This window comes from Arachis ipaensis, chromosome B06 (genome assembly GCF_000816755.2).
Source record: "Arachis ipaensis cultivar K30076 chromosome B06, Araip1.1, whole genome shotgun sequence".
NCBI classification, from domain to species: Eukaryota; Viridiplantae; Streptophyta; class Magnoliopsida; order Fabales; family Fabaceae; genus Arachis; species Arachis ipaensis.
In genome coordinates this window covers 107,669,326-107,696,890 of record NC_029790.2, presented here as the reverse complement: position 1 = coordinate 107,696,890, position 27,565 = coordinate 107,669,326, and the positions used below count along the sequence as shown (strand labels likewise).

The following is a 27,565-nucleotide window of genomic DNA, read 5'->3' as shown; positions in this document are numbered from 1 at the left end:
CGACAGAGGGACAGTCCAATGGTTAGCTACCAGGACTTGTCGGGTTGGCTCTATAACCGACAGATGATATCATCAGCCACTAGGGACAGGCATTCATCATATGCATACTATATGAATTGTTTGTGATTGCCTATTTGACTGCATATTACTTGCTAATTGTCTAAATGCCTTATCTGTTCCTATTTGTAAACCTCTTGTCTGATATAACTGTCTTTGCTATATTATACTCCTCCTGGTGGTTGGGAGGTCTGAAGGAATTGGAAAGGGAAGTATTAGTTAGACTGAAGAATCTTTAGTCAGTTGCCACTTATGGTTTTGCTTGTTTATAAGCTTTGATATTATCTGGAGGAAGTTCTAGGATTGCCTTCGGCTTTCCTCTATTATTATGTATTATATATGTGGAAGCTGTTACCATGCTGGGGACCTCTGGTTCTCACCCATGCGGATTTTGTGGTTTTCAGATGCAGGACGCGAGGCTCCTCATTGAGGTATGCTGGAGACTTCTGGATTAGTGAAGATCCTTGTTTTCGGGACTCTGTTTTGGTTTATATATCTTGTTTAGATACTTTTATCTCCATTAAATAATACAAACTGTGATGACTCCTCTTATAGGAGGTTTTGGAGAATAGGTTTCTGTATTTATGTCCCTTTGGGTTTCCTTTGGGGTTTCCTTATTTTATTATATGTATATATTGCTATGCTCGGACCGGTTATCTTCGCAGCCGGATTTTGAGTCTTGATATTCCTATTTTTGACACTCTTTGTATATATATGATCTCGCGTTAGCTTATCCCTGTTCGTCACGTTATCGATCGGAGTGTTGCGCGTTCGAGTTACGGTTTTTGTTTACCCCTTTTTCTACAAAGGCTCCTAGTTATAATCAATTATTCATCCTACTATAGGTACTAAATTCTTGTTTTAGAGGTCGTAATACCTTGCCATCTCTGAATTATGACTTAAGCATAAGACTCTGTATGGTAGGGTGTTACATATTACACGAACAACATGAAGAGATGTATTCAATTCATATCCAATGGGTCTAGGATCCACTATGAAGACAATTTTCTTGTTCATTAACTGAGAAATCATGCTATTCGGAACAGTGTAATCATCTTTTGACTAAGGAAAAAAAATAGAATAGGTCATTAGCAAAATTCACATACCTGAACCATAAACACTAAACTGAAAACAAGGACAATTAAATTAAATTAAAACCAAAATGATTACTTGGGAGGAATTTTCTTCGTCTATAAAAAATTCTGAACAACTCTTTTTGAGTATTTGCATCACCTCATCATCCTCAAGTATGAAAATATTGCTGCCATTTGAATGGGAAACAATAATTTTGATCCGATACCTAAATAATGTAAACAAAAGCAAAATATACACTGAGAAATAGGTGCAGAAGATGCAATAAAGCAAAAAGAAAACTGGTACCAACAACTCGGAGAGATAAAATAGATACCTTCTTATGACATCAACACACTCAACTCTACACAGATAACAATAAAATAAATTCCTAACATAACAAACAGGTGCATTACACAAACAGCAGTAGTACCACCACTTCTGATGTTTCAGAACGTCAATAATCTCACCGATCAAAAAACAAATATGATCCTGTAGAGAAACAATAATTGGTATATTATGATACATGTTTTATCATACTACACATGTTGAAACACAGTTCAGACGGTTGAGAACATAAACATAAATACTAACATTTCTTGATGCAGAAGAATATATTTTAGCACAAAGAATGTCAGCAAGCATCTCTTTAATGCTATGCAGTTGTATTGGAACACCAGATATGACTTGGTTGTCATAACTTCTAAGCTGTCCACACTGAGAGAAGTCTTCAAGTATTGGGCTAAAGGCCGAATCAGAACTAACATCCTTAAAATTTGGAAGCAAAGCATGAATTACAAAACGCAGCCAACTTTGTAAAGTATGAGTAAAAATCATATTGGCATGTAAAGAATACCATTCAAAACAACAGACAAAGAATTAGAAACTGGGGATCAACAAACTATATCTAAAAATGATTCCTCCAATTCATTAATATCTAACATAAAGAAAGAGTACTAACCTTGATGCATTGATCAGCCTGAAGTTTGTTGAAAAAACATGCATCACTAATAACATTGATGATTTTAAAGGTACCGCAATAACCGCGAGTGTTAATCCTCTTTCCTTGAACTTTGAAAACAATCTATTTCCCAATGAGTTGATGAAAAAACTGTGGACAGTATTGGTGCTCAATTTTCTGTCATAGATATTGAAAAGTGATCACTAATTAATGGACAAAATTGAAGAATAAGAAATAGTTATTGATACACTATACAGAAATAAAATTTAAGAGAATTAAACATACCTCCAGTTCATCTTCTAACAACAAAAACACATCAGAACACGTTCTCCCTAATAGCTTAGTGGCTGCACTGTCTAACAAGACAAACTTTCCACAAGAAGTCCCATCTTCAACAACTATCTTAATCCTGTAACTATAACCAAGAAAGTAAATATCAGATTAATCTATTTGTGAGTCTCACAAGAAGCTGATACGTGAAGCTTACTTACATTATTGAATCAGAACAGATGAAAGAAAATTTTTAAATCATAACCTGGATTTACCTGCTGGACCTCTCTGCCGCACAGCTGACAATGAAACACATTATCATCACCTACAATTGGATGACCACAAACACAAGAAAAGACCCACCACTCTGAATCTTCAACAATCTCTTTAATTTTTCCAACCACAAAAATTGTCCATCCTATTAAAATAAAAAATTTATCAATTGAATCGACAAAGCATGTATACAATATGCAAAAATCAATTAACATGAGTACTTCTTACATAGCACTAAAAGATGTTAAAAACCTAATAGTACACACCTCATTGTTTCCCTTAAGATTAGAAATAGTCCATATTAGCTTCCAATCAAAAGATTCATCATCAATAACAGATACTAAATCCCCAATCTCATTATTACGCAGTCTACTGAAATGGTCGCTTGCAATACGGTACCTATGAAAAAAAATTAATTAATATTAGGGTAAAAGAATTTCAGGAAAACAACTAGAGAGAGAGAGTGTGTGAGTGAGAGAGAGACTGAGAGAGAAAGAGAGTGAGTGAGTGAGTGAGTGAGCAATAGAGAGAGAGAGAGAGAGAGAGAGAGAGAGAGAGAGAGAGAATGAGCGATTGAGCAATAGAGATAGAGAGTGAGGGACTGAGCAATAGCGAGAAAGGCAGAAATTTTCAGTTCAGTGGGACAAAATTTCAGGAGAATTGAATCGAACTAACTCATTCAGAAAATTCACAGTTTCCTACATATCAGGGTTGATTGAAACCCGAAAAACATTGATCACATTTTGGAGACTAACTTTATCTACAAATCACAAAACACAATAAGAAGAAATTAATTCATAAAGAAACAATTCATTGGTAAACAAAAATATATAAACAAATCAAACTAAGACATGTGTGCAACATGGACAACTTTTCACCTCTATTGACTTTAATCTTGAAAGATTGCAAAATAAGAACTGGTGGTCTCTGATACTTTTTCAAACAATTGATGTCTATAAGAGCAGAATAGTCACCAACAAGATTGCAGGGGATTTTCTTCCTGGGTAATCATTATAATAAATGAGCCACAACAATAGAACAATTCAACAGTAATAAAAAAATGAAAAACAGACATAACATAATTTAAAAATAAGATGAAAAATAGAAAGCCAATGGATACCCATCAGCAAAAATCTGTTTTCCTTTTCAATCCGCACAGGACCCCAACAAAATCTGTTTAGTTAAATTATAGCAGAAAAGATTAAACCGCCGGATACAATACCAGGAGACATTTCATTGAGTTGTTATTAATCTCATCACTTTAAAACACCTTTATTCCGGATCAATTTTGGAAAAGTGAAACTTACCTATTAAGTACTCATAATCAGTGTGCTTTTGAAGAATCTCATCCATAGAGGTTAAACTTAAACCAGGATTAGGTATGACCCTATTTGCAGTTGCAACAACAGAGGTACTACACTTGAAAAGGATGCGGAACCGATGTCTTGTAACCCTAACCAATCCACCATTAGGTATCACTTTGAAGTTGGAAATAATGAATATGTGTCCTTCTTTCAACTGATGAATAAAAGTTGTGATCAAATCATCCTCAACAATTGCTTGGACCTTGTGGTGCTGGAAATTAAAAAAGAGAAAAAGATCTTCTGATCATTTCTAAATATCATACCATGACATATTACATGCTAAAACTGATCACACACATAATTTTAGAATACAGAATTTAGTTAACTAAAAACTGAGTTTTTGGTAGCGCGCACACACACACACACACACACACACACACACACACTCACCTGCTTATCCATCAAGACCACATGTAAGAGTTTCTGCATATTTTCATTAACAATGGTAGCATCTTCCCAAATGGTCAAGATCTTAGCCTCAATACTCCAAGTTTCCTTCCATGGAGAGATTTTATGAAGAGGATCAATAGTAAGACTCATCTTATCAATAAATAAATTGTAAAGATGAAAGAATGTGGATGAAAAAAAACAAAGAACAAAATATCGGCGACAGAAAATTGTGTGGGATCTGAGATTTATCTCAACAGAAGGGAATGCAAGGGAAAAAAGACAAGTAAGGAACAAGTGATAGCTCTTGAAAAATCTCCACAATACTCCATCACGTCATTAGTACTTATACCAGAGAAATGAGCAAGTTTGTAAGGCAAAGCTTGTAGAATACGTTTCTCTTAGACTCCTTGGCTAGATTGATTGATTGATTGACATATGACATTCAATGTGTCCATAGGTAATTAAATTAGATATACTCATACCTCTATATAATATAGTTATGTCATATCAACCTATCTATGAATCTATATACATCTATCTATCTATCTATCTATCTATAATCTATAAATCTATAAAGAAATCATACCTACTGATTGATCCTATGTTTGACTATATAAGAATACTATTCCCAATAAGTATGACTGGTGAAATAGAAGACATGTCAACTTATTGCCAATCAGAAACATAGATTGCATTATTGAAACTGAAAATTGATAATCAACTCTTGAGCCCAATCATTAAATCAAGAAGACAACAATAAGAAAGCAAGAAGATTAACTCAGATAAAGAACAGCAAAAATATTTTATCCAAACGAATCAATTAAACCTACAAAATGAAACCAAAGTAGCAGTGAATTAGAGGATGTACAAAATTAACTAACAGATCCAAAGTACAACGATGAATAATTAATGACATCAAGCACAAAAATAACACAACCAAAAACCCTCTCCAAACTTGAAAATGAAACAAACAAAAAATTTTACCGTCGCACGGTCATGCGGATGATTGAAACGGCAGCGAGAACCATAGCCACAGAATGCAGCCCTCAAATAGTAGATACAATAAGACCCATCAAGCCTTTCGCAAACCCATCAGCAACAGAAGAAGGCGCATCAGCTTTGCAAAGGAGCAAATTTTTTTCATTTTTGGAAAACCCATGATAAACATTAGATTCTGCGGGAAACCCATTAATCAGTTTGGGGGAATAATAACCGATGATAAATGTTACGTAATGTGCTCCAAGCCTTGTGACAACTATAAAAACCTATTTTTGGGATAATTGGAAGAAAGAGAAGCCCCCTAATTGAAGAACAGCATCCATCGCGACTCTCATTGAATCACACAACCAACAAATAAAATCGATGACCTCAAGAGAACAGTTCGCACCTCTGGGTACTTGGCTTTCTGATTCTGGAGAGGACGAGTGCGAGCGAGTGATCGTTGAGCTGACGGAAACCAAATCGGGTTTCAAAGTGAGAAAAAAAAAGAGAAGAAGGGACCCGTAAATAAAAAAAATGAAGAAAAAGAACAAGATGACTTATGTGTTAATGAGAATATGGCACCCTTGAATTGACATTTTTTGCCAAAAAAGAAAATTAAAAAAACTAATGAGATATATATTTTTTAATAACAATTAAATTTAATCTTAGATTGAATACATTTAAAAATAGTAATGAAAACCATTTTATTAACGAATATCTATATTTTTTTCCCAATTATCAATTTTTTTAACATTGATTAATAATTAATTAATTATTGCATGGGTTTATTTGAAACTGGTAAAATAAAGGTATTTTTTTGTAATTAAAAAGGGATTTGATTAAATACATATAAAAAACTAAAGAGATATATATTTTTTAATAATAATTAAATTTAACCTTAGCTTGAATACATTTAAAAATGGTAATGAAACCATTTTATTAACCAGTATCTATATTTTTTTCCACAATTATCATTTTTTTTAATACTGATTAATAGTTGATTAATTATTGCACCGGTTTATTTGAAACTGGTAAAATAAACACATATTTTTTTTTGTTGTAATTAAAAAAAGGAATTTGATTAAATATATAAATATCATAGTTATATCCACATTAGAATTCACAAGAGACTAACATTGTATTACAAATCAAACAACAATTTATAGTAGTATCTGAACATATTAAACTAAAAAGCATGAAGATCCTCCACAACAACAATTTAAAGTAGTATGTTAACATATTAAACTAAAAAGCATGCAGATCCTCCACAGCCTCATGATCGCTTCCACGTTGGCTGAAAGCATCTTCAACTTCAGGCATAGAATCAACCAGAACATGAATCTGAACAAAATTGAAATCCTCTCAGTTATTGATATTTGTAAGTACTAATAATTGAACAAATTATAAAAACTATATAACCAAACCTTATGCTCATTCATCTCAGCAGCAGCCTCAAAAACATTAATAACGGAGGCATCATCCCAAATTTGTTGAACAATATACACAGATCGATTCATCTCATAACCCACAGGCCTAGCATCAACCATGAATATAACTTTTTTGTGCAAAAGACTTGAAATGAGTTTCAATGGAACAACTTTGTAATAAGATCCCTAAAAACAAAAAAAAAACAAAATAGTTAAAAAATAGCATAATAATAGTTTAGGTTTTCGTTAGGAATGTCAATAGATACAAACTAACTATATATATATATCTATATACTAATTAAAACCACAACTGGAATACAACCTTATTCAACTCTGGGTGATTATCCAAAAAGCTCGAGCATCTTGTCTTTATTATTTACACAACCTCACGATCTTTAAGAACAAATATATTGTTGCCATTTGCATGAGACACTACAATCTTCAAGCAGAATCTTGAAAAGCAGGAGAAAACAAGGAAATTTTGAGTTAACATTGAAATAATAATTAGTTATGAAAACAGAATAAAACTACAAAACACCTTGGGACAGCATGAATGCATTGAAGCTGACATAGATCACATGATAAAATTTGTTTATTAGCTGACACAAGAGAACCACATAAACAAGTTGAGAACCACCACTTATGATTCTTCAAAACAGATGATATAGTTCCGAGAATAAAAACGAAACCACCCTGCCAGCAAAGAAAAAATTAATACAGCATTTCAAATTTCAAATAATTTACAAAGCTATAAATTACTAACTTTTCAGCATATGATATAACAAGAATAACAAAAAAGAAAGAACTAAGAGATTTTATCACAAATGAGGAAAAAAATATACGTTGTCAACATCAGAATAGCAGCGATTGGGTGAAATAAGATCAGTAATAATATCTTCAATAGTTTCTGATTGAATAGAATTATCACACACTACTTGAGTCTTGTAATCTTCAGCAGTTGCATACTGCAAATAGGCATCATAGATTGGTGGAAAAATGGGATCCTGAAGCCTTGCCTGGGATAATTTGGTTAGAATAAGTATCGAATGCATTGATTCAGAAAAAATAAAATTGCATGAACATGTTGTAACATAGGGTGAGAAATCATACATTCATATAATCATCGGTTGCAGCTGATTCCGGATTATAACTAAAGACATTTATAATTTTAAAGGACCCGGAGTAATCTGCATCAACTGCAGAAAGAGTTTCAACCTTGAAAACTTTCTCCTCTCCAACAACATCACCAAATATTTGTGGAGAATATGACCGACAGACCTTGGGAGTTTAATATAAAAGAATCAATAAACTTGAACACAAAAAAAAATAACAAAGATTAAATGAGGTTCAATATGAAAGAGTTCATACTGCAAGCACACTAGGATCAACAGGGAATTCTTCTTCTATCCTGAGAAATGCTTCAGAACAAGTTTTCCCAAATAATTTTGTTACCGCATTATCAAGCAGAACAAACAAAACAGCACACCCAGCATGGTGAATCTTTACCCGAATCCCATATCTAACACAATTGACAACCAAGAATGATAACTAAAACCAAGAAATCTACTTAACAACACATAGACTGATGCATAACAAAGAACTAACCAAAAATGCAAAAGATTGATAATTAATCCATTCCATAATAGAGTTACATATGAACCTTACTTGACCATAACATGTTCAACACATAAACCACAAGCATCACAAAGGTAGAGATCATCATGCTCAACAACGACATGACCACATACACATGAGTAGTACCACCAATTTGGTTCATCCATAACTTCCTTAATTGTCCCAGTAACAAAGTAATGAGCATCCTGTAAAATTTTAAAAACAATCATATAAACCCAACACACATGTTTCAGAAATTCAAGTTTAAGTATTAAATGGGGAGTTTGCCAATCTAAAATAGTACCCCGTTATCTACATGAAGATCTTGAATATTACTGATCTCTTTGGGATTGAAATAATCACCATCAACTTTAGAAACTAAGTATCCAAGGTCATTGGTCACAAGTCTTGAGAATCCATAACTGGCTACACTAAATCTACATAAAAGATACAATAACTAATCTTCATAACACAAAACATATACATGAATACCAACAAAATAAGCATAGCAGGTTGTAGCTTTACAATATTTTTATGACAACTAACCTGCTTAGGAACTCAACAGACTCAGGAACGTCGGGATTAATGAATAACCTAGAGACATTTATCACATTTTGTAGAATTACTCCACCTGCATGCAAGAATCCTACTCTATTAGCCTCAAACCATATTTAAATTAAAAGGTCAAAAATAAGAAAAGTAAATATTACAGTAAAAATTCGCTGAATATGCCTGAAACTAACCTTCAATTGCTTTGATTTTAAAAGCCTCGAGGACAATCAGTGGAGATCTTGGATATTTTTGTAAGTTATCATATTCCAACAGATCACAAGCATTTCCAAACATATTGCATTGGACCTTTTTGCTGGAGAAATAAGTTTCAAAAGATCAAAAGGATCTAACTATATATTTATTGTTATAAACATAAAGGCTGGAACAAAATAAAAATTGAATGAATAGAAGATAACTACTGATATGGGAGAAAGTCAGAGACATATTACCCATCACTAAAACTTCTAGCACAACTGCTTTGATCAGCTTCCCATATGATGCTACATCTCTTTCTTTTCGAACACCAGTAATGATCCCAACAAAGTCTAATAATTAGATTGAAACATATACAAATTTGAATCAGAAACTACACTTGTTAAAACATAATACTATGATCCTAAAAGGGTAAAGCAAGAAACTTGTACAAACCAATGAGGAAATTGTGGTCCTTTTTCATTTGATCTATTTCATCTATTGATGTAAAACACAAGCCGGAATAAGGTATCCTTGGAGATACCACAGAAACAACAGAGGTCTTGTATTGGAACAAAATTCTGAATCGATGTTTGGTCACTCTGTTCAAACCAGTGTTTGGTACAACTGTAAAATCGGTCATCAAATACAGATCCCCTTCATTTAGAGGCACAACAAACTTTGATATAAGCTGGTCTCTAATCGTTGCTTGGATCTTGTGTAACTGCAATTGAAAAAAATGCTTCATATTTTGAATTTATTAACATATTTAGGTATCCAAATAGCATAAAAACAATTGACTAAAAAATTAAAACAACAAAAACACATCACTTTGCAACCAAAAATAAAAATTCCCTTCTGCATATTTAAAAGAAAAAGAAAAAGAAAAGTTGCAACAACTTAAGGAAATACTAACATAAAATAAAACTGACCTTCTCATCCATTAAGACCATATGCAACAGATTTTGAGAAAGATCCAAAGCAAGATTCTTGTGGTATCACAACTTCACAACTTTAACATGCACTTTCCATGATTCTCTCCAGGGAGTGATTTTCTCCACCAGATCAACACGGTTATTCATTCCCAACATATATAGGATAAGAACAGCAAAAGGAGAAAATATACAGAGAAAATTTCAGAACTAAGATGAGAAGATAAACAGATGAGTTGGAGTTATAAACTCCCAAGGTTAACAAACACTAAAGCTTACAATGAAAGCTTCACATATGGGACAGAGATAGACTAATAGGCATAAAAAAGAGCAAAAAAAATATGGGAAGAGGCCTGTTACAAATTACCAAATACCTACCACATATAGTTGATTTGACAATTCACAATAAAGCAAAAACAAAATTTCATCAGTCAAGTATACCTAACACTATAGTTAATTTCAGTCCAACAGCAGAAAAAAAATTATATAAATTATAATGAGCAAAACCCCCCAAGAAGAAAATTATTTCACAAAAATACCAAGAGCACAAACATAGGAGAGAACCATTGATTTAGAAAAACAAGTAACAATCACCATGATTAAATCAGAAACCAAACAATTCAAAATTAAATGATGGATAAAGAAAACAGTAACAATTAACAGAAAAAAAAAATTGAAACTGGAGAAGGAATCCAGAAAGATTGAAAAGGAGCAGAATGGAACCATAGACCACATATACCTCTTGAACCGCGATGACGACATCTGCTATCCAAAACCGAGAAATCGAGATGGAGAATCACGTATGATCGACAGAGAGAGACAAAGGAACCTTGGGGAGAAAGAACAGACGCAACGAAGAGAACAACACCCTCATGGTGCAATCGAATGGAATCGCAAAGATACCCATACCTTCTCTGCTTGTGGCCAAAACCCAGGAGAGAAGCAGAAACCTCAGCCGAGGGAGCAGGAACGGAGATGGTGCGACGGATGGAGTGAGATTAGGGATGAAGAAGATGGGGTGAGGTCGAAAGGTCTTTTAGGGATCCTAATGAACTGAAACTGATGAATTTGGCAAAACAAAATTACTTAAACTCACATTATCTGACTTTAGTTAGGGTTATGGTTAAATTGAAAGGATTATATTAATAAAAACAAAATTCTGCAACCAAGTATTTTTAGATAATAAAAAAAATATCAATCATTTTAGATATTTAATTTTTGAATTTTATGGAAATTCGTTGTATTAAAAAAAACAATTTGAATTGATTTTTTTAAGAAATAAAAATCTGGTTCATCTATTAAAAAAGATACGTTTTAACTAACAAAAGAAAAAAAACAAAATCAATTGAGATCTGGATAAATTAACCAAATTATGTTAAGAGAGGCCAAGAAAAAATTAATATATGATATTATAAAAAACTTACTACTAATAATATATTCATTACTTAAATATATATGTTAGAAATAACAAAAATAAAATAAAATTGTATGGATAGAGTATAATTTAGATTGATAAACTCTAATAAATGCATAACATTTTAGTGCATAATTAAGTACTTTAAATCTCAATAGTCTAATACAAAATATTTCCTAATACATAGAATTTGTACCAAATTTAAGAGTGAAATAATATTAAACTCGTGCAAAATTATCCTGCACTAAAATAAAATATTTAAAATATCAGATATCAAATTAGAATTTGACCTAAATATTAGAACCAAAATAATAATAAAAAAATAGAAGACAGAAGGCACCAAGAAATTTTTTTCTAACAAAAGATATAATCTAGATTAAAATCATATTTTTTGACAGATTAAAATCAAATTTGCATTGATATCATCTGACTTTTCTTTCTAACAAAAGATTTTATTAATAAAATGGTCATATTTTATTCTTATTAATATATTAAAGATATACTTTCTTTATCTTTTTTTGGAAAAAATAATATCAAATTTAAAAAAGTAAATAACTAAGTTTTTTAATAAAATTGAATATTTTCAAAATCACATAATGAAATAATTTTTTCATATCAAACAAAATAACTGTATTTAAAAAATGGCTTTTTAAACTAAAAAAAAAAGAAGCAAAATAAAATACAAAAATATGAATCATCAAATTTATCCACTAAAGAAGATGGTATCTTTTAAATGAGAACAACAATTATCTGCTTATAGAACATCCCATATTTATATAGACCATTTGATTATATTATATAGAAATCAAAGGTAAATATAAAAGAAGAACACTGATAGACTCTAATAAATGCATAACATTTTAGTGCATAATTAAGTACTTTAAATCTCAATAGTCTAATACAAAATATTTCCTGATACAAAGAATTTGTATCAAATTTAAAAGTGAAATAATATTAAACTCGTGCAAAATTATTCTGCACTAAAATAAAATGTTTAAAATATCAGACATCAAATTAGAATTTGACCTAAATATTAGAACCAAAATAATAATAAAAAAATAGAAGACAGAAAGCACCAAGAAATTATTTTTCTAACAAAAGATATAATTTAGATTAAAATCAAATTTTTTTTTACAGATTAAAATCAATTTTGCATTGATATCATCTGACTTTTCTTTCTAAGAAAAGATAAATAATTCTTTTTTATTAATAAAATGCTCATATTTTATTATTGAATTTTTTTTATCTAGGTATATCAACAAACTAACCCAACAAGTTTAAGCCATTTATTTCGATACTCATGATGAGTCGGCTGAAATTCATTTATTCGGAGTATTCTTTCTTTTTTTTTCTTTTAAATACATTATATATTCTGCAATTTATTTATTTATATATTTATTGGTAAGGTATACTTCATTTTCTCCCCTTATACCGTCTTACATCATCATCGTCATCAATAGATTTTTGTGTTTCAATTTTCGAACTTTCAATCACATCCAATCTCAGTAGTCAGTGGTTACATAACATGTAAAATTGTAAACAAAAAACTGAATTTTTAAGGGAAGATAACGCAGGACCATATATTCATTTTAAAGTAAAAGATTATACTTGCCATTTTTAAAATATTATACATTAAAATTGTGTTAATGTATATATATACTAATATATTCTATATTTATAAAGCGTGTGAATACTCTTCTTTCATAACATCCTTTAATTTTCATTTAATATAATCTAATGCTTCATAAAATATGGTGCATCTAGTGCACACAAAATCGTTGAGACAATTTTACACATACCCCAAAAATTCGATCCATCAACTAAAAAAATATTATTTTTTAAAGATTTTTGACCTAAAAGTGATATTTTTTATCAAAATATTTTTCAAAAAATAAAATAAAAGGATAAATGGGCTGACCCATTTAACCCACCGGGCTTACCATAAAATGGTTCGGGCTAAAAAATTATGGCCGCGAATGAAACGGGTTTAAACGGTCCAACCCATTTAACCCACGGGCTTAACGGTCCGGGCCTAAATAGGCTGGGCTAGCCCGTTTGACAGCCCTACAAAGAAGGCATGGAGACTTAAAGTTAGGGTACTAAGGACTTTGATTGTTCCTTCATTTGGGAATCATAATGTTGCAAATTCAATGGAAGTTGTTCTTGTTGATGCAGATGTGAGTGGTTGTTCATTGTTGATTTTTGGTTGATTTTATTTATGACTTTCTTTGTTCCTAAATTTTAGTTGTTGTGCTTTGTTCCTAAATTTTAGTTGTTGTGGCTATTTTTAGTCTAACAAAATCCAGACAACTGTTAAGAAGCAACTGATAAATAGGTTTAAAGAGAATATTATTGAGGGTCAAACATATCGAATGGCATATTTTAGTATTGTTGCAAATCAAGGCAATTATAGGGCAGCAGAACATGAGTTTAAGTTGGTTTTCCTTAACCGTACAAGTGTTGTTCTTGTCCCTGATGATGCTATCCCCAAGACGTGTTTCAGTTTTTATCCATTTGATGAGCTCTTGAAGATGACTGAGGATTATGTTTACTAAGTTGGTAGGTGACTTCGTATCTTCTTTATCCCCTCCATTTTCTTTTTTTCTTTCAGTTTGTTGTTTCTTTTTTGTTGGTTATTTTCTTTTATGGAAATGTGCACTTTTTTTTCTGTAATTTTATTCATGTTTGTTTTCCAATAGATGTAATTGGATTGCTAACTTCTGTTGGTGAAGAGAAAGAGTATGTGAAAGATGACAAAGTGATGAAGATGATTGTTCTTGAGTTATCTTCAAAAGAGTCTGTTTTTGTCCATCTTATCTTCATATTGATTGTGTTTTGTATTAGTTTCCTATTATTTATGTTATGAACTGTCTTGTCAATTTTTAGTGTTATTTTATATTGGATTGTTAATGGATCGAAGTTTTTAAAAATAATTTTTTTTAGGTTGACAATACACTGTGCTCTGTTTGGGGAATATGTGGATGAAGTGCATCATTTCTTAGGTTCTGGTTATATGGAGCAACCAGTTGTTGTGATCCAACTTGCCAAAGTTAAATTCTTTAGGGGTAGTGAATATTATAATATTCATTCTTCTTAATTTCTTCTGAACTCTCTATTTTATATTTATTTTCCTGTTTCTCATTTTTTATTTATTCAGTCGGGTGTTTTGTAGGACACGTTGGTCGCCAAAATGTTATGCATGCTACTCGCCTGTTCTTTAATCCTGATTTGGCTGAAGTTGTTAATTTTAAAAATAGGTTATTAGACTCAATAAATGATATGTTTAGTTCATTGGTGTTCTTATTTATAGTTTTAACTTAGCTAATATGATTTCATTTTATTCTCTTTGTGTTTTAAGTTTGGTTCATATTGCTTCTGATTTTTTATTTTTGGATCTTTCCCTTTTTTTTTTATTCTTCTGTGATGATTATTAGTAAAGTTGATCAAGGTATCAATGGAACACAACCATTGTTTATTGCTAATAAGGGCAAGGGTGTTTCATTGGAAGATGATTTTATGCGGCTTACTATGAGATGCACTATTGAGGAACTCCATGATAACAATGAGGTTTATTAAGTTTTCGATGTCTTTACTTAATTTTGACTTAGTTGTCTTTTAATTAAAAAGTAATGCAAAGTTATGTTTTCCATTTGTATCTCAAGGTTTATTTTTATGTTATAATAGGAAGGGTCTTTTGTGGTTTTTGGTATTGTGAGATCTATTGTGGATGAAGGACCTTGGTGGTATTCAGCTTGTGCTTGTGGAAAGTCAATTCAGCCTCAAGGAGGTGCATATTATTGTGATTTTTGTCAGCATTATATTACCAACGTGACTCCTAAGGTTGTTGTGTTTATTTGTTTATTTATTTATTTATTTTGTGATATTGACTTCTGTTTTCGTTTCTTTCTTTGTCCTTCTATTGTTTCATTCTCTTTGTTCCATTTTTTCTAACTATAGTTGTTTCCTTGTGTTTTTTTTTTTTTGGTAAATTGCTTATTGGGTAATTGTTATATGGTCAGATATCGGATCAAAGTAGCTGTTGAGGATGATAACGGACATGGTGTATTTGTCTTGTTCGATCGTGAGGCTGCTTATTTATTGAAAAAATCATGTGCTAATCTGTTTGGGGAGGTTCAAAAGGATGCAAATGTATGGTTTATGCTTTTTTCCTGTTGTTGAATTTAGTAATTGGATAGGGTTTGTTTGTATCATGTATAATTGTATATGTTGATTGTGTTTGAGTGTGCACTTGGTCCTTGATTTTTCTAAGAATCACAAACTTCAAATTATTTCATAGGTTGTTTGTGGAGATAGTTATCCTGTTGATGTTCCAACAATTGCTGGAAAAAAAATTGCTTCTTAAGATAGATGCCAAGAGTGTTGGTGCTGATAAATATTTTGGAACTTTCCGTATAAGAAGAGTTTGCGATGATGCTGCTATTATTGCCATGTTTGAGTTGCCTAACTATAATGCTGATGATGAGCGTACTCCAGTCAAGGTTGCCTCTTCAAACTCCTGTATTTGATATGTGTCTCTTTTATAATGTTGTTTTAGTTTATTCCTTGATGCTTCTTTGTTGGTTTCTTGTCGTTTGATTTTCTTTTATGTTTTTAATAAATGTTCTTTAAGATGGTTCTTTGGGAAAGATCCTTTCAAGTGACCATTAATATATTGTTGGCAAGAAGGATTCGTGTGAGGTGCTAGGCTTGTGATGGGAATTGTTTCGATGTGAAGACAAACTGCGGACCTTTTATTGATTTCTTTGGTGAAAAGGATGCTGGAGTTCCTGGATTGGATGATATAAGCAACGAAGTTGATATTATGAAAGAGAAAGGCAAAACTGTTGATGATAGTATACCTATTGATGGGGAGTGCAACCTCGAAATTGAGGTCTTCTTGAATTCTCCTCCCACTGAAACTACAGTAATTTGTTTATTTTGGAGAGATTTAAATTATGAATGTGTTGGTTAGTTAAATTATCTGCTGTGTTTCACGAATTAGGGATGACTATAATTTTTTTTGGGCTGGAAAATTAGGATGATGTGCCTCTTTATATGGTTGCATATTCTCTCCTGTATACATTTATTTAATTATTCCATTCTTTTGCATGGCAGGAAGTACTTTCTGCTGTTCTTGATGGATCCCCTGTTCATGTGATCAAGAAAGAGACTGCTGAGAATCTTCCTAGGGGTTCAAAGGTTAAGAAAAATCTTAAGAAAGCTTTTGATGAAGTTGCTGACGAGGAGCTTGCCCCGGCTTCCAAGGTTTTCAAAAACCGTGATTCTTAAGATGTTTTAATGGAGCTGCTGGTGTTATTATAAAATAGCCTACTAATTTAAGAAATAGTTAAGCCATAGGCACTGAATCCAATGTTACAAATGAGTATGAAGATGCTGTCTCTCTGTCCCATCTATTTTTTTGAGTTGTGTCCAAAGACTAGCATGGTTTGATAGTTTCCTTTTGTTTGTTTCTACTTTGCCAGGAATTGTACACAATATCTTGTATAAATGATGTGATATGGTAAGGTTACGGATTCTAGCCTTTTTTTTTTTTTTTAATTTCTAGCTATGATGTTTATGTATATGTATGTTTGTGTGAAAGTACAAGAGTAAATGAAATCCAGCAGCTTTTCTATTTATTCATGTAGTGTGTATTTTTAATTTCATTAATGATTGTTTTATAATTATTTGAGTATCCTAGCAATGTATTTTTTTAATCTCATATCTAGAAGATAATAACAATAATAATAATAGTCATCTTAATAACAGCAGGATCCATATCAAAGGGTAAAATATATAAGATTACTGTGAGTGTGAAACAAAAAATTATGAGTTATATGTTATTCTTTTATCTAGCTATGTACTAGGTATATTGTGTTATTGGGTATAGCTTTGATGTTGTATTTTAGGAGTCAGGTTTTTTTACATATTTTTTTTAAACTATGCTCAGATACATATTAGATATCTGGGTTTTAGATTTTTTCTCTCATTCCTATTGTAGGTTTACTTCATAGATATATCTATATATGTGTGTGTCTCTATATATGTGTGTAATTTTGTTTGTTGAAGTGATTGGTTGATATTCTTTAATAAACAAAATGACTCAAGTATCATGTTGAATATTCTTTGCTACATATTGGTATATTTATCTTCTATTGTTTTGTGAGACAAATCAAGTTTAAATGTTTAAGTTATGTGCTTCAGCAAGGTTATATAGAAAGGAATGTTTAAAAAGAAAACGAAGTCAAAGATCTCAACATTCACATGGTCCGGGTAATTTTTCTTTTCATGTATTTCTCAACCAAATGTTAGATATAGTAAATATTGTATTGTGCTCATTGTTTGTGATATTTTGTAGGAAATGTTGTTTTTTCATTACCTAGCACTACATCCACAAATACTATAGGTTATTTTTTTCCTCTAATGGTTAAATATTGTAGCTTGTCCTTCTTTTTCACTTATTATATTTCTTGTTATTATTATGATCTTTTTTATATATGGGTTTTTTTTCTTTTCTTTTTTTTTTGTTTTTATAATTTTCCTTAATACTATCTTCTTTCTTTCTTTATTTGAATGTTCTTTTTATTTTTTAAATGTTAAATGATATAGATGTTGATCGAGATGCTGGTGGTCTAACACAAAATTTATTAACGTCAGGTATTATCATATGTTTTAAATATTTTCATATTAGTTTCTTTTAAATTTTTTAGCATTACATGTTTTATGCTTAATTTTTATTTTCATATTATTGTTTTATTCTTTTCTGATTTAATATTACATTAGTTTACATGTGTTCTTGAATTTGTATCTCTTAATGTAAATTAATTAGTGGTTAGGTTTGTTACATTCAAACTGTATTGAGTAGAATAGTTAATTTGCATTTTAGAATATTTTGTATAGCATCATCTTACATTTTTCATTGTTGTAATATTTAGTTTCATGATATTTTTTCTATAAATTAACATTAAAATAAACAGATATGTTGTTCTATATCATGACAAGACCTTGACTAAGTATGATGTCAAAACTGATCAATTTGTAAGTTTGTATAATTATATTTTCATGTTTATTGGTTACTTTATTTTTTATGGACTAATTGTTACTTTTTTTTTTTTACACAGCATATCCCATATCGCTTTGCTAGGTTACTACTTAATACTGGAAGATCAGAATATTAGAAGTTTGTTGTTAAGGACTTAGATATTACTAAAAATTTTGCAATGAATGTGCTAAAAAGTAGAAGCAGGAACTCAGAATACAAAATTGGTCATAAATAGAAAGATTTTATGAAAATGTATAAACTTAATGCTGCATATTCATGTGTTTTTAAGATGATTTCGAAAGAAAAAAGATCATTTAATTTAAATTTCTGTAACAAAAAAGTAATTATTTAAGTGAATTCTCAATATTTTAGTTTATTTTTAGGATGTATATAATATTTTAAAACTTTAGTTTTCTATCCTCTAGAACACATAATATGTATAGTAGGTGAAACTTGTTAGTTAGTTTATGTTATTTTTTATTTTATGCCATAAATAATTTCTGTAAATAATTGTGAACTATTAAATTAATTTTTTCTTCTTTTAAGAATGTTAAATCATTTCATTTTTTAACATGTTAACCAAAATAAAATTCCGTGCAAATGCACGGGTCTTCACACTAGTATTGATTTAAAAATAAAAGTTGTTGACGTCCGAAACAGCTAGGAAGCTGCTTCAGTCTTCAATCGGATGAGTTGCTTCTTTTTTTAGTCTTCACCCACTACCATCTTGCTTTCTGGAAACATTATAAGGTGGAACAATCATCAATTTCCTTCCATAGTTTCCAGTGTCCAACCACACAAAAAATGGCATCCCAAACACATAAGCAGCAGCTTCACTTTGTGGTGTTCCCACTCATGTCCCCAGGCCATATGCTCCCAATGATAGACATAGCCACAGTATTATCACACCAAGACAACGTTGTTGTAACCGTCGTAACAACCCCTCACAACGCTTCTCGCGTCTCGCAAACATTCTCTTGGGCTTCGGATTCCGGCCTCAATCTCCGCTTGGAACAGATCGAGTTCCCATCGGAAAAAGCTGGATTTCCACAAGGCTGTGAGAATTTCGACATGCTTCCTTCAATGGCCATGGCCTATAGCTTCTTCAGTGCTGCAAGTGACCTACTTCAAGAACCAGCAGAGAAGCTGTTCGAGGAATTGACACCAAAACCAAACTGCATAATCTCTGATGTAGGTTTGCCATATACTTCACACATAGCCGCCAAATTCAACGTCCCAAGAATCTCTTTCTACGGGGTTAGTTGCTTCTGTTTATCGTGGAACATAAATGTTCTAACCTCTAACATTCTAGATAGCGTAGCCAAGGATTCAGAGTACTTTCCCATACCTGGAATCCCTCACAAAATTATGGTCACCAAAGCTCAGCTTCCGGGAGCTACGACGAATTGGAAGTGGCAAGAGTTTGTTGATAAAATGGGAGTGGCTGAAATGGCGGCCTATGGAACGGTGGTAAATTCTTTCGAGGAGTTGGAGCCACCTTATGCAAGGGACTTCAAGAAGGCGAAAAACGGAAAAGTGTGGTGCATTGGACCGGTTTCGCTTAGGAACAAGGATCACTCGGACAAGGCTTGGAGAGGAAACAGGGCCTCTATCGACGAGGAACGTTTCATGAAGTGGCTTGATTCGCAAGAAACAAATTCTGTTATTTATGTCTGCCTTGGAAGCATGTGCAATTTAACTCCCTTGCAGTTCATAGAGCTTGCTATGGCCTTGGAAGAATCTAATAGGCCATTCATTTGGGCCATCAGGGAAAGGAACCAATCAGAAGAACTGAATGAATGGATTAAGCAATCGGGTTTTGACCATAGAATTAATGGTCGTGGCCTCTTGATCAGAGGTTGGGCTCCACAGGTACTAATACTGTCGCACCCTTCAGTGGGAGGGTTTTTAACACACTGTGGTTGGAATTCGACCTTAGAAGCAATATGTGACGGGGTGCCAATGCTAACATGGCCATTGTTCGGCGATCAATTCTTCAATCAGATGTTTGTTGTGGAAATATTGAGAGTTGGTGTCAGTGTTGGAGTGGAGAGTCCTGTGAATTGGGGTGAAGAGGAAACAGGGGTTTTGGTGAAGAAGGAAGAAGTGAAGAATGCCATAAAAGATTTAATGGAAGAGAACAAGGAGACTGAAGAGAGAAGAAGAAGGGCAAAAGAGCTTGCGGAGATGGCTAAGAGTGCTGTGGAAGGAGGAGGTTCTTCACACAAAAACGTGAATCTTCTGATCCAAGATATCATGGAAATGGAACTGTCCAAGAAAGAGTGAAATGCAGAGTGAAGTTGTTTCCCTTCATCTAATGTTCTTCCGCTATTACTACATACATCAATTGCAAAGTACTATAATAAATGGTTGAAAGAAATTAATGCTTCATGGAGGCAGTGCTTTTTTTATTATTAGGTGAATGTTTTTATAATTTGATGAACATTATTTTAAAATCTTGTAGAAAATATGGTCTTTATTGGTGTTCCGGTGATGAAGAGAAAGCTGAAGTGATGATGAAAAGAGAGTGGTTGAAGCTGTAGAGATGTGCATAATGAGTAGTGAAGAGGGGAAGGAGGAAGAGGAAAAGAGCAATGGAGCTAGGGAACATGGCAAGAAGTGCTTGCTCAGGAGAAGGAAGGTGCTTCGCATTTCAAGGGAATGGTGTCGCTTTGTTTGCTACGGTTACTTTGAGCCGTCACCGCTCATTATCATTTCTAGCGGTTAAAGGGTTACTGTAACTGTCGCCACTTATTAGTGGCTGATTTTCTGTTCCCTCCATTATTATAAAAATTCAATCTTCATTGCTTGTTCTATTATAGGAAAAATCTCTAGAAGTGCTACATCGTGTGTAATTATTTTTCCTTTTATCATCTTTTTGGAACTTTGATTGCTTGGTTTGTGATATGCATGAAACCAAGCATCATTATGTTTCTCTGATGACTAACTTTTGTGCTTCAAATGCTCTATATAATTGATTGAAATGTAGTTTTTCTTGTGAATGCACTACAAGATAACTAGGCTTTTGCTACGCTTTTAAGTGTGGCAAAAAGTTGAAACAAGCGTAACAATAATTTTCAGTACGCTTTTTGAGTTACATCACGCTCTACTGCCACGTTTTTCTCAATCTATTAGCATGCTTTTTTGTTGACATGCTTTTAGGAACGTGTGAATTGGTTTTGGCTACGCTTCGAAAGCGTGCCAATAAGAAACATACAACCACGCTTCAAAAGTGTGGCTTGCCAGCTAGAACCTTTTACCACGTTTTCAAAGTTTTGCTTATTCCTTTGTCAAATTAAAAAAAAATGAGAAAATCAGAAAATTTAAAACCAAGCATCATTATGTTTCTCTGATGACTAACTTTTGTGCTTCAAATGCTCTATATAATTGATTGAAATGTAGTTTTTCTTGTGAATGCACTACAAGATAACTAGGCTTTTGCTACGCTTTTAAGTGTGGCAAAAAGTTGGAACAAGCGTAACAATAATTTTCAGTACGCTTTTTGAGTTACAGCACGCTCTACTGCCACGTTTTTCTCAATCTATTAGCATGCTTTTTTGTTGACATGCTTTTAGGAACGTGTGAATTGGTTTTGGCTACGCTTCGAAAGCGTGCCAATAAGAAACATACAACCACGCTTCAAAAGTGTGGCTTGCCAGCTAGAACCTTTTACCACGTTTTCAAAGTTTTGCTTATTCCTTTGTCAAATTAAAAAAAATGAGAAAATCAGAAAATTTAAAAGGAATTGATTTTTTATTGATTTATATGAATTACTTGTATTAAACCCGTGCGATGCACGGGATTATATTTAAATTTGACATGTTAAATTAAAAATAATATTTTATAATTATAAATTTTTTGAGTTTAGTATAACACGATCATCGTTATTATATAATAAACGTACTGAATATGTTGTTTTATCTTTATTCAAAGTAAAAAGCAAATAGAAGAGTTTAAAGTCTATAATATTCTTGAACCATAAAGAGGGAGACATGAAAAAAATAAGAACATATATAACTATAATAATAGCATGTCAATTTTACACTAAATTTTATATCAAAAGGCTAATAAAAATTTATCGACAACCTAGTATCTTACTAACTTCATTAGAAAAGCAATTGGCATATGATGTTGTGCTCCTTGTTACGCATTTCATCTCAAATCTGAAAACAGAGTTATAGATAAATTTGTTATATCTATAGTAAATATTTATACAAAAGTGTAAATCATAACATGCTATTAAAATGAAAATAATATTATTCTTACCTAAATATTATTAAAAACTTCTTTGAACACGACATTTGTTGTTGATGACTTCAGATTGCCGTCTTCGTCTAGAATTAAAACCCTGAGGCCACGCGCGACTCTTAACTCTTGACAAAGCAACATAAAGTTGTCCATGGGTGAACACTGATTTTGACAAGTAAAGTCCTACATGTGATAATGATTGACCCTAACTCTTGTTAATGGTCATTGCAAAGCATACTGTTAATGAAAATTGTCTCCGTTGAAACTTAAATGGCAACCCTGAATTTGAAGGGATCAAGTTCGTTCTTGGAATGTACACTTTATCTCCAATATTTCTACCGGTCACTACCGTCACTCCAATTACGTTGCTGCCAAGTTCATTAACTATTAATCCTGTCCCGTTGCATAAACCTGAAGTCTAGTATATGTTTCGTAGTAGCATTACAGCGACTCCTGGCTTCAAAGTCAACTTGTGATTGGGTAGTCCCGAACATTTGATGTCATTTAGGAACTCTAGTGTGAACCACTCTTGTTGTACATCTTCATTCTCATCAGCTTGACATGTTGTGTCAAAACTCAAATACTCCTTTTCCATCCCATCGTTTACCTTCTCGCCACTCTCAAGCGTGGGTGCATGAATTGTCCTACTCTGAAAATACCTGTAATCTGACATGTTTTGCAACAAATTTGGATATGCAAAGTCTACTAAATGAAAGAGAGGGTCATCAGTAGTTGCAATCAATAGATCATCTGGAATTTCAATTTTTGATTCATCACCAACAATAGAACCAATATTTCCATTTCCAACATCAAGTATCCAATTAGCAAATCTCTTCATTTCACCTTCATCTTGATCTGAAGAAGACATTAGAAGTCTCATATTCGTATGCAGTTTCAGAACCTTACAAAACGACCATATATGGGATGAGTTAATAGCTTATGTCAATATATCGTGTCTACTCCCTTTCGGAATCACCGAAAGTATCTGTCTGAAATCACCTCCTAGAACAACAACCTTACTATCAAATGGTTGATGTGTCTTATGTTGTCGGTAACTGACATAAGATCTCTGAGTGTCCGATCAAGTGCTTCAAAGCACATTTTATTGAGCATTGGAGTTTCATCCCAAATTATTAAGCTACTTTGGATGAGCAGCTCAGCCTTCAAACTGTCATGCTTGATATTGCAAGTAGATTCATCATTAATTGTAATGGTATTGAAAATCTAGAATGAGCCGTTCTGCCACCAGGTAGGAATAAAGATGCAATTCCACTGGATGTGACATTTAAAATAATCTTTCCTCTAGACCGAATAGCAGAAGAAAGTCCATTCCAAATAAATGTCTTACCACACCCACCATGCCCATAAAGGAAGTAAAACCACCAGAATCTGTAATAACAGCATTGAGTATCTCATCGAATACTAACCTTTGCTCATGAGTCATCTTTTGTTCCGTATATAAGTTTGTATGAGTCAAATCATTTGTGTCATATGCTAACTCCTCCTCTATTAGCTTATTTTGAAAAAGGCAAACATCAGACATCTCAAGATATGGTATTGATTGATAGTCTCTTAAAGATCTCGCATTGCTGTTGAGTATCTTCTCAATCTCAATAAGGCAGAAGTTTTTCAATTCGTCATCAGTCATGTTTAGTCCTAGCAAAAGCACATGGTGGTTTTATGAAATATTTAATAAGTAATTCCAAAATAAAACTATTAATATTATTAATAAAAATAAAAATAATAAGAGAATACAATCTTGATATAAAAAAAAGACATAGTAAAATATCTTGATTTTTCAAAGCTTTTCTCCTCTCATATAGTATTTCATCTGTAAGACCCAGAACTTTTGAAAAAGGGCTATTATTAGCTAATTTCAAATTCAGTACTTCCACAGCTTTAATTTCAGAAATTTCTTTATTAAAGAAATTTAGAGCAAGTTTTGATTAATTGAATTTAAAATAATTAGGATTTATTATCCAATCTTATAATTATTGGGTTATTTCCTATATTTGCATTATAAAGTTGATAGTTATGAAATAATAAGGATTTTATATGATATGGACTAAATAATCAATATTTTAATATATTGATATTGCTATTTTGGAAAATAGAGAAATTAATTATATTATTTCTAAATTTTGGATTTGGACATTTTATCGAAAATAATTTGTGAAATTGATGAGCAAATAATATTTTCTATATATAATTAGTATTGGATTTAATTTGGGTTTTAATTATTATATTATTCCCAATTTTATGTGAATTTACCAAAATACCATTAACCCTAAGTTTCAAAAACATGAAACCCTAATCTCTAATCCTAACAGCCACCGAACCTTCCCCCCAAACACCCAGCAGCGGCAGCACACACACACAAAGCTTCCTTTCTCTCTGAAAGAACGAAAAAAAGAAAGAAGAATGGGGGTAAGGGGAAGGGGCCGCGGAAAGGGAGAAGGAGGGGAAGACTCGCGCTAGCATGCTAGTCTCACCGCCGCCATCGCGCCGTCGTCCTGCTCAGTGCTGCCGTCCCATCTTGCCGCGCCGCCGTGCCACGCCTTGAGGACTGTCACGCAAGGGAAGAGAGAACAGAACGTGCCGCCGCGCCCTGCCGTCGACCCACGTCTCGCCGTCGCGCCACCGTCACCGTGCCGCCATCATTCGGTCCATCCGCGAGTCGCCGAGCCAGGCTGAGAGAAAGGGAGATGCGCGAAGGAGAGAACGGATCTGAGGCCGAGCTGAGGTCCAACCACTGCATCGGAGTCCTTCCGCGTTGCCGCCGTACGCGCCGTGACCTCCAGCCGCGTCGTTGCCAGTTGTGCTTACTCTGCTGCCGTGAAGCCCAGCTGTTGTTGAGAACCTTATCGCCGCTCATGGGGTGCGCCAGTAAGCCTCTGCCGCCGGAAAACATCACTGCTGCTGTGTCGCCGGAGCTTCTGGCCGACTGTTGGATTTATCTTGCTTTTGAATTGATTTCTGGTTTTGAGCTGTTGAAAAGGAATGAGAAACGGTTTAGTTGGGACCCGAACCGGGTGGCAAAAGTCCAAGTTTTAGGGGAGGTGCTGCCGAAATTTCTATAAAATCCGAGTCTTTATTGAAATGTTGTCTGGAAAATGATGAGTTAAAGACTTCTGCTATTTTATTTGAATTATCAAGAAAAGGATGATTCATGCTTTCGAAATGAGTTAGTAAAGAGGAAATTGTGATTTAGTCTTGCTTCTTAAGAAAGGCATTGTATCTCTTTCAAGAGAAAGTTATTTAGATAAAACTTGTGTTTTAAAGCTGTTTGAATGCGAAAAGGGTTTAAGCCTTTGAATTTGACTTGGGGGTTTCAATTAAAGAAGTTTCAACGACTTTGAAAGAACCTGAATGTCTATTGACAAGTTTTATTTTGAAATGTTTTGAGAAAGGTTTTAAGTACTCTTTGAACTCTGAACTTTTGCAAGACTAAAACAATTTTGAACAGTTGAAACGCTTTAGAATTTATCATGGGGGTTGAAGCTGGTTTTGCCTAAGTAAAGGAAACGGCTTTGAAAGAAGTAAATGATTACGTGACTCGGTTTGGCTTAGATCCTATTTTATTACTCAAATCGGAAAGCCAAGGTTTTAATGATTTTAAATGAATTTGGCGAAATGAGTTATGCTATTCTCCCCTAAAGACTTGGGACTCTGCCGAGAAACTTTGTTATAAAATCCCATTGTGGGATGGATGATTTTGAATGTTCCCAAAATGAATCTTTAATTTTCCATAGTTTTGGAAGTTTCGGAAAGAGGATGCCGAGAGCGGCTTTGTTTTAAAAAGGGAACTCACTTTGAGTAAATTTGGCTTATGAGCCTGAGATGATTTGAGAAACGAGATTTCTAAAAGCCAAGGCTAAAAAGAGTTGAAGTTTGATTTCAAAGTGAAATGGCTTGAGAAAAGTGATTTGTGGCTAAAATGCAGGTTTTATGAATTTGATGATGTTGAATGGTGGAAGTGCTGTTTTGTTATGGGCCGGAATGGCTGTGTATGATTATGAATATTGGCTGGTTCTGGATTGAACCGTGAGCCGGAATGGTTATGTATGATATTGATTTATGGCTGATTGCCGAATGAGTTATGGGCCGTATAGCTGACTATGAATTATGAATTTAAGCCGGATGGCTGAGATGGATGTTGATCCATGACTGGGACTGAATGAATATATGCTTGAAATACCTGGGTAGTAGCAAGGGTTGTGGTTCGTCCCACTTGCTCCAGGTCAGAGACTGTGACGCCTGGGTAGTAGCGGTAGTAGTGGTGATTCCACTCGCTCCAGGTTGAGCTGTTAAACACCCGCCTGGGTAGTAGCCGCGGTAGTAGTTATTCCACTGGCTCTGGGTTGAGCGGGTAGTAGCAATGGGGTTGTAGCTCAAACCTACTTGCTCCGCGATGGGTGTTTCTGTCCATGGTTAGCTACCAGGACGTGTCGGGTTGGCTATATAACCGACAGATGATATCATCAGCCACTAGGGACAGGCATGCATCATATGCATCTATGTGACATTGTTTGGGTGTGCATACTATACTTGGTTTGCCTATGTGATTAATTGCTAATTGTTCTACTTGCAATAACTGTTTGTTTGTGCTTGCATCTCCCTATTTGTGTTTGCTACTGGGACTCTATTGGATTGTGGTGATTGGTTGATGGTTGGATTGTTTGGGCCTAGGGCCGTGGTTGGAATGAGATAAACCGATGGTTGATTTTGGTTTTGTGTTTCTGGTTTGGAATAAAATATGAAAGGCTATTTTGTTTCA

The 27,565-nt window shown here is 33.3% G+C and overlaps 4 protein-coding genes and 3 long non-coding RNA genes across 7 annotated transcripts; 3 read left to right on the top strand and 4 right to left on the bottom strand.

Annotated features, from left to right (window-relative positions):
- LOC110264102 lies at positions 876-2,763 on the bottom strand. The gene is made up of 3 exons (XR_002349833.1): positions 2,375-2,763; positions 1,466-2,266; positions 876-1,357 (listed from the first exon to the last, which is right to left on the bottom strand). It is a non-coding gene; the product is annotated as an uncharacterized LOC110264102 (long non-coding RNA).
- Positions 2,857-4,536, bottom strand: LOC110263800. Its single transcript, XM_021105601.1, has 4 exons — positions 4,387-4,536; positions 3,940-4,207; positions 3,335-3,392; positions 2,857-3,031 (listed from the first exon to the last, which is right to left on the bottom strand). The coding sequence occupies exons 1-4, from the start codon at positions 4,534-4,536 to the stop codon at positions 2,857-2,859; spliced, it is 651 nt and encodes a 216-aa protein (XP_020961260.1).
- Positions 6,480-10,310, bottom strand: LOC110263457. The gene is made up of 12 exons (XR_002349140.1): positions 10,085-10,310; positions 9,609-9,876; positions 9,410-9,505; positions 9,152-9,273; positions 8,955-9,039; positions 8,713-8,845; positions 7,905-8,614; positions 7,637-7,810; positions 7,333-7,487; positions 7,117-7,246; positions 6,792-6,980; positions 6,480-6,708 (listed from the first exon to the last, which is right to left on the bottom strand). It is a non-coding gene; the product is annotated as an uncharacterized LOC110263457 (long non-coding RNA).
- LOC107647213 lies at positions 10,887-16,024 on the top strand. The gene is made up of 10 exons (XM_021105600.1): positions 10,887-11,115; positions 13,539-13,675; positions 13,790-14,044; positions 14,110-14,294; positions 14,442-14,563; positions 14,671-14,755; positions 14,933-15,065; positions 15,183-15,265; positions 15,518-15,652; positions 15,796-16,024. Exons 1-10 carry the CDS (start codon positions 10,887-10,889, stop codon positions 16,022-16,024), a joined length of 1,593 nt encoding a protein of 530 aa, XP_020961259.1.
- Positions 16,234-16,691, top strand: LOC110263456. Its single transcript, XR_002349139.1, has 2 exons — positions 16,234-16,422; positions 16,614-16,691. It is a non-coding gene; the product is annotated as an uncharacterized LOC110263456 (long non-coding RNA).
- On the top strand, positions 19,208-21,383 carry LOC107604798 (UDP-glycosyltransferase 73C1). The gene has a single exon (XM_016306488.2). The coding sequence runs from the start codon at positions 19,345-19,347 to the stop codon at positions 20,824-20,826; it is 1,482 nt and encodes a 493-aa protein (XP_016161974.1). The 5' UTR covers positions 19,208-19,344; the 3' UTR covers positions 20,827-21,383.
- On the bottom strand, positions 23,207-24,436 carry LOC107647212. The gene is made up of 2 exons (XM_021105599.1): positions 24,137-24,436; positions 23,207-23,689 (listed from the first exon to the last, which is right to left on the bottom strand). The coding sequence occupies exons 1-2, from the start codon at positions 24,434-24,436 to the stop codon at positions 23,207-23,209; spliced, it is 783 nt and encodes a 260-aa protein (XP_020961258.1).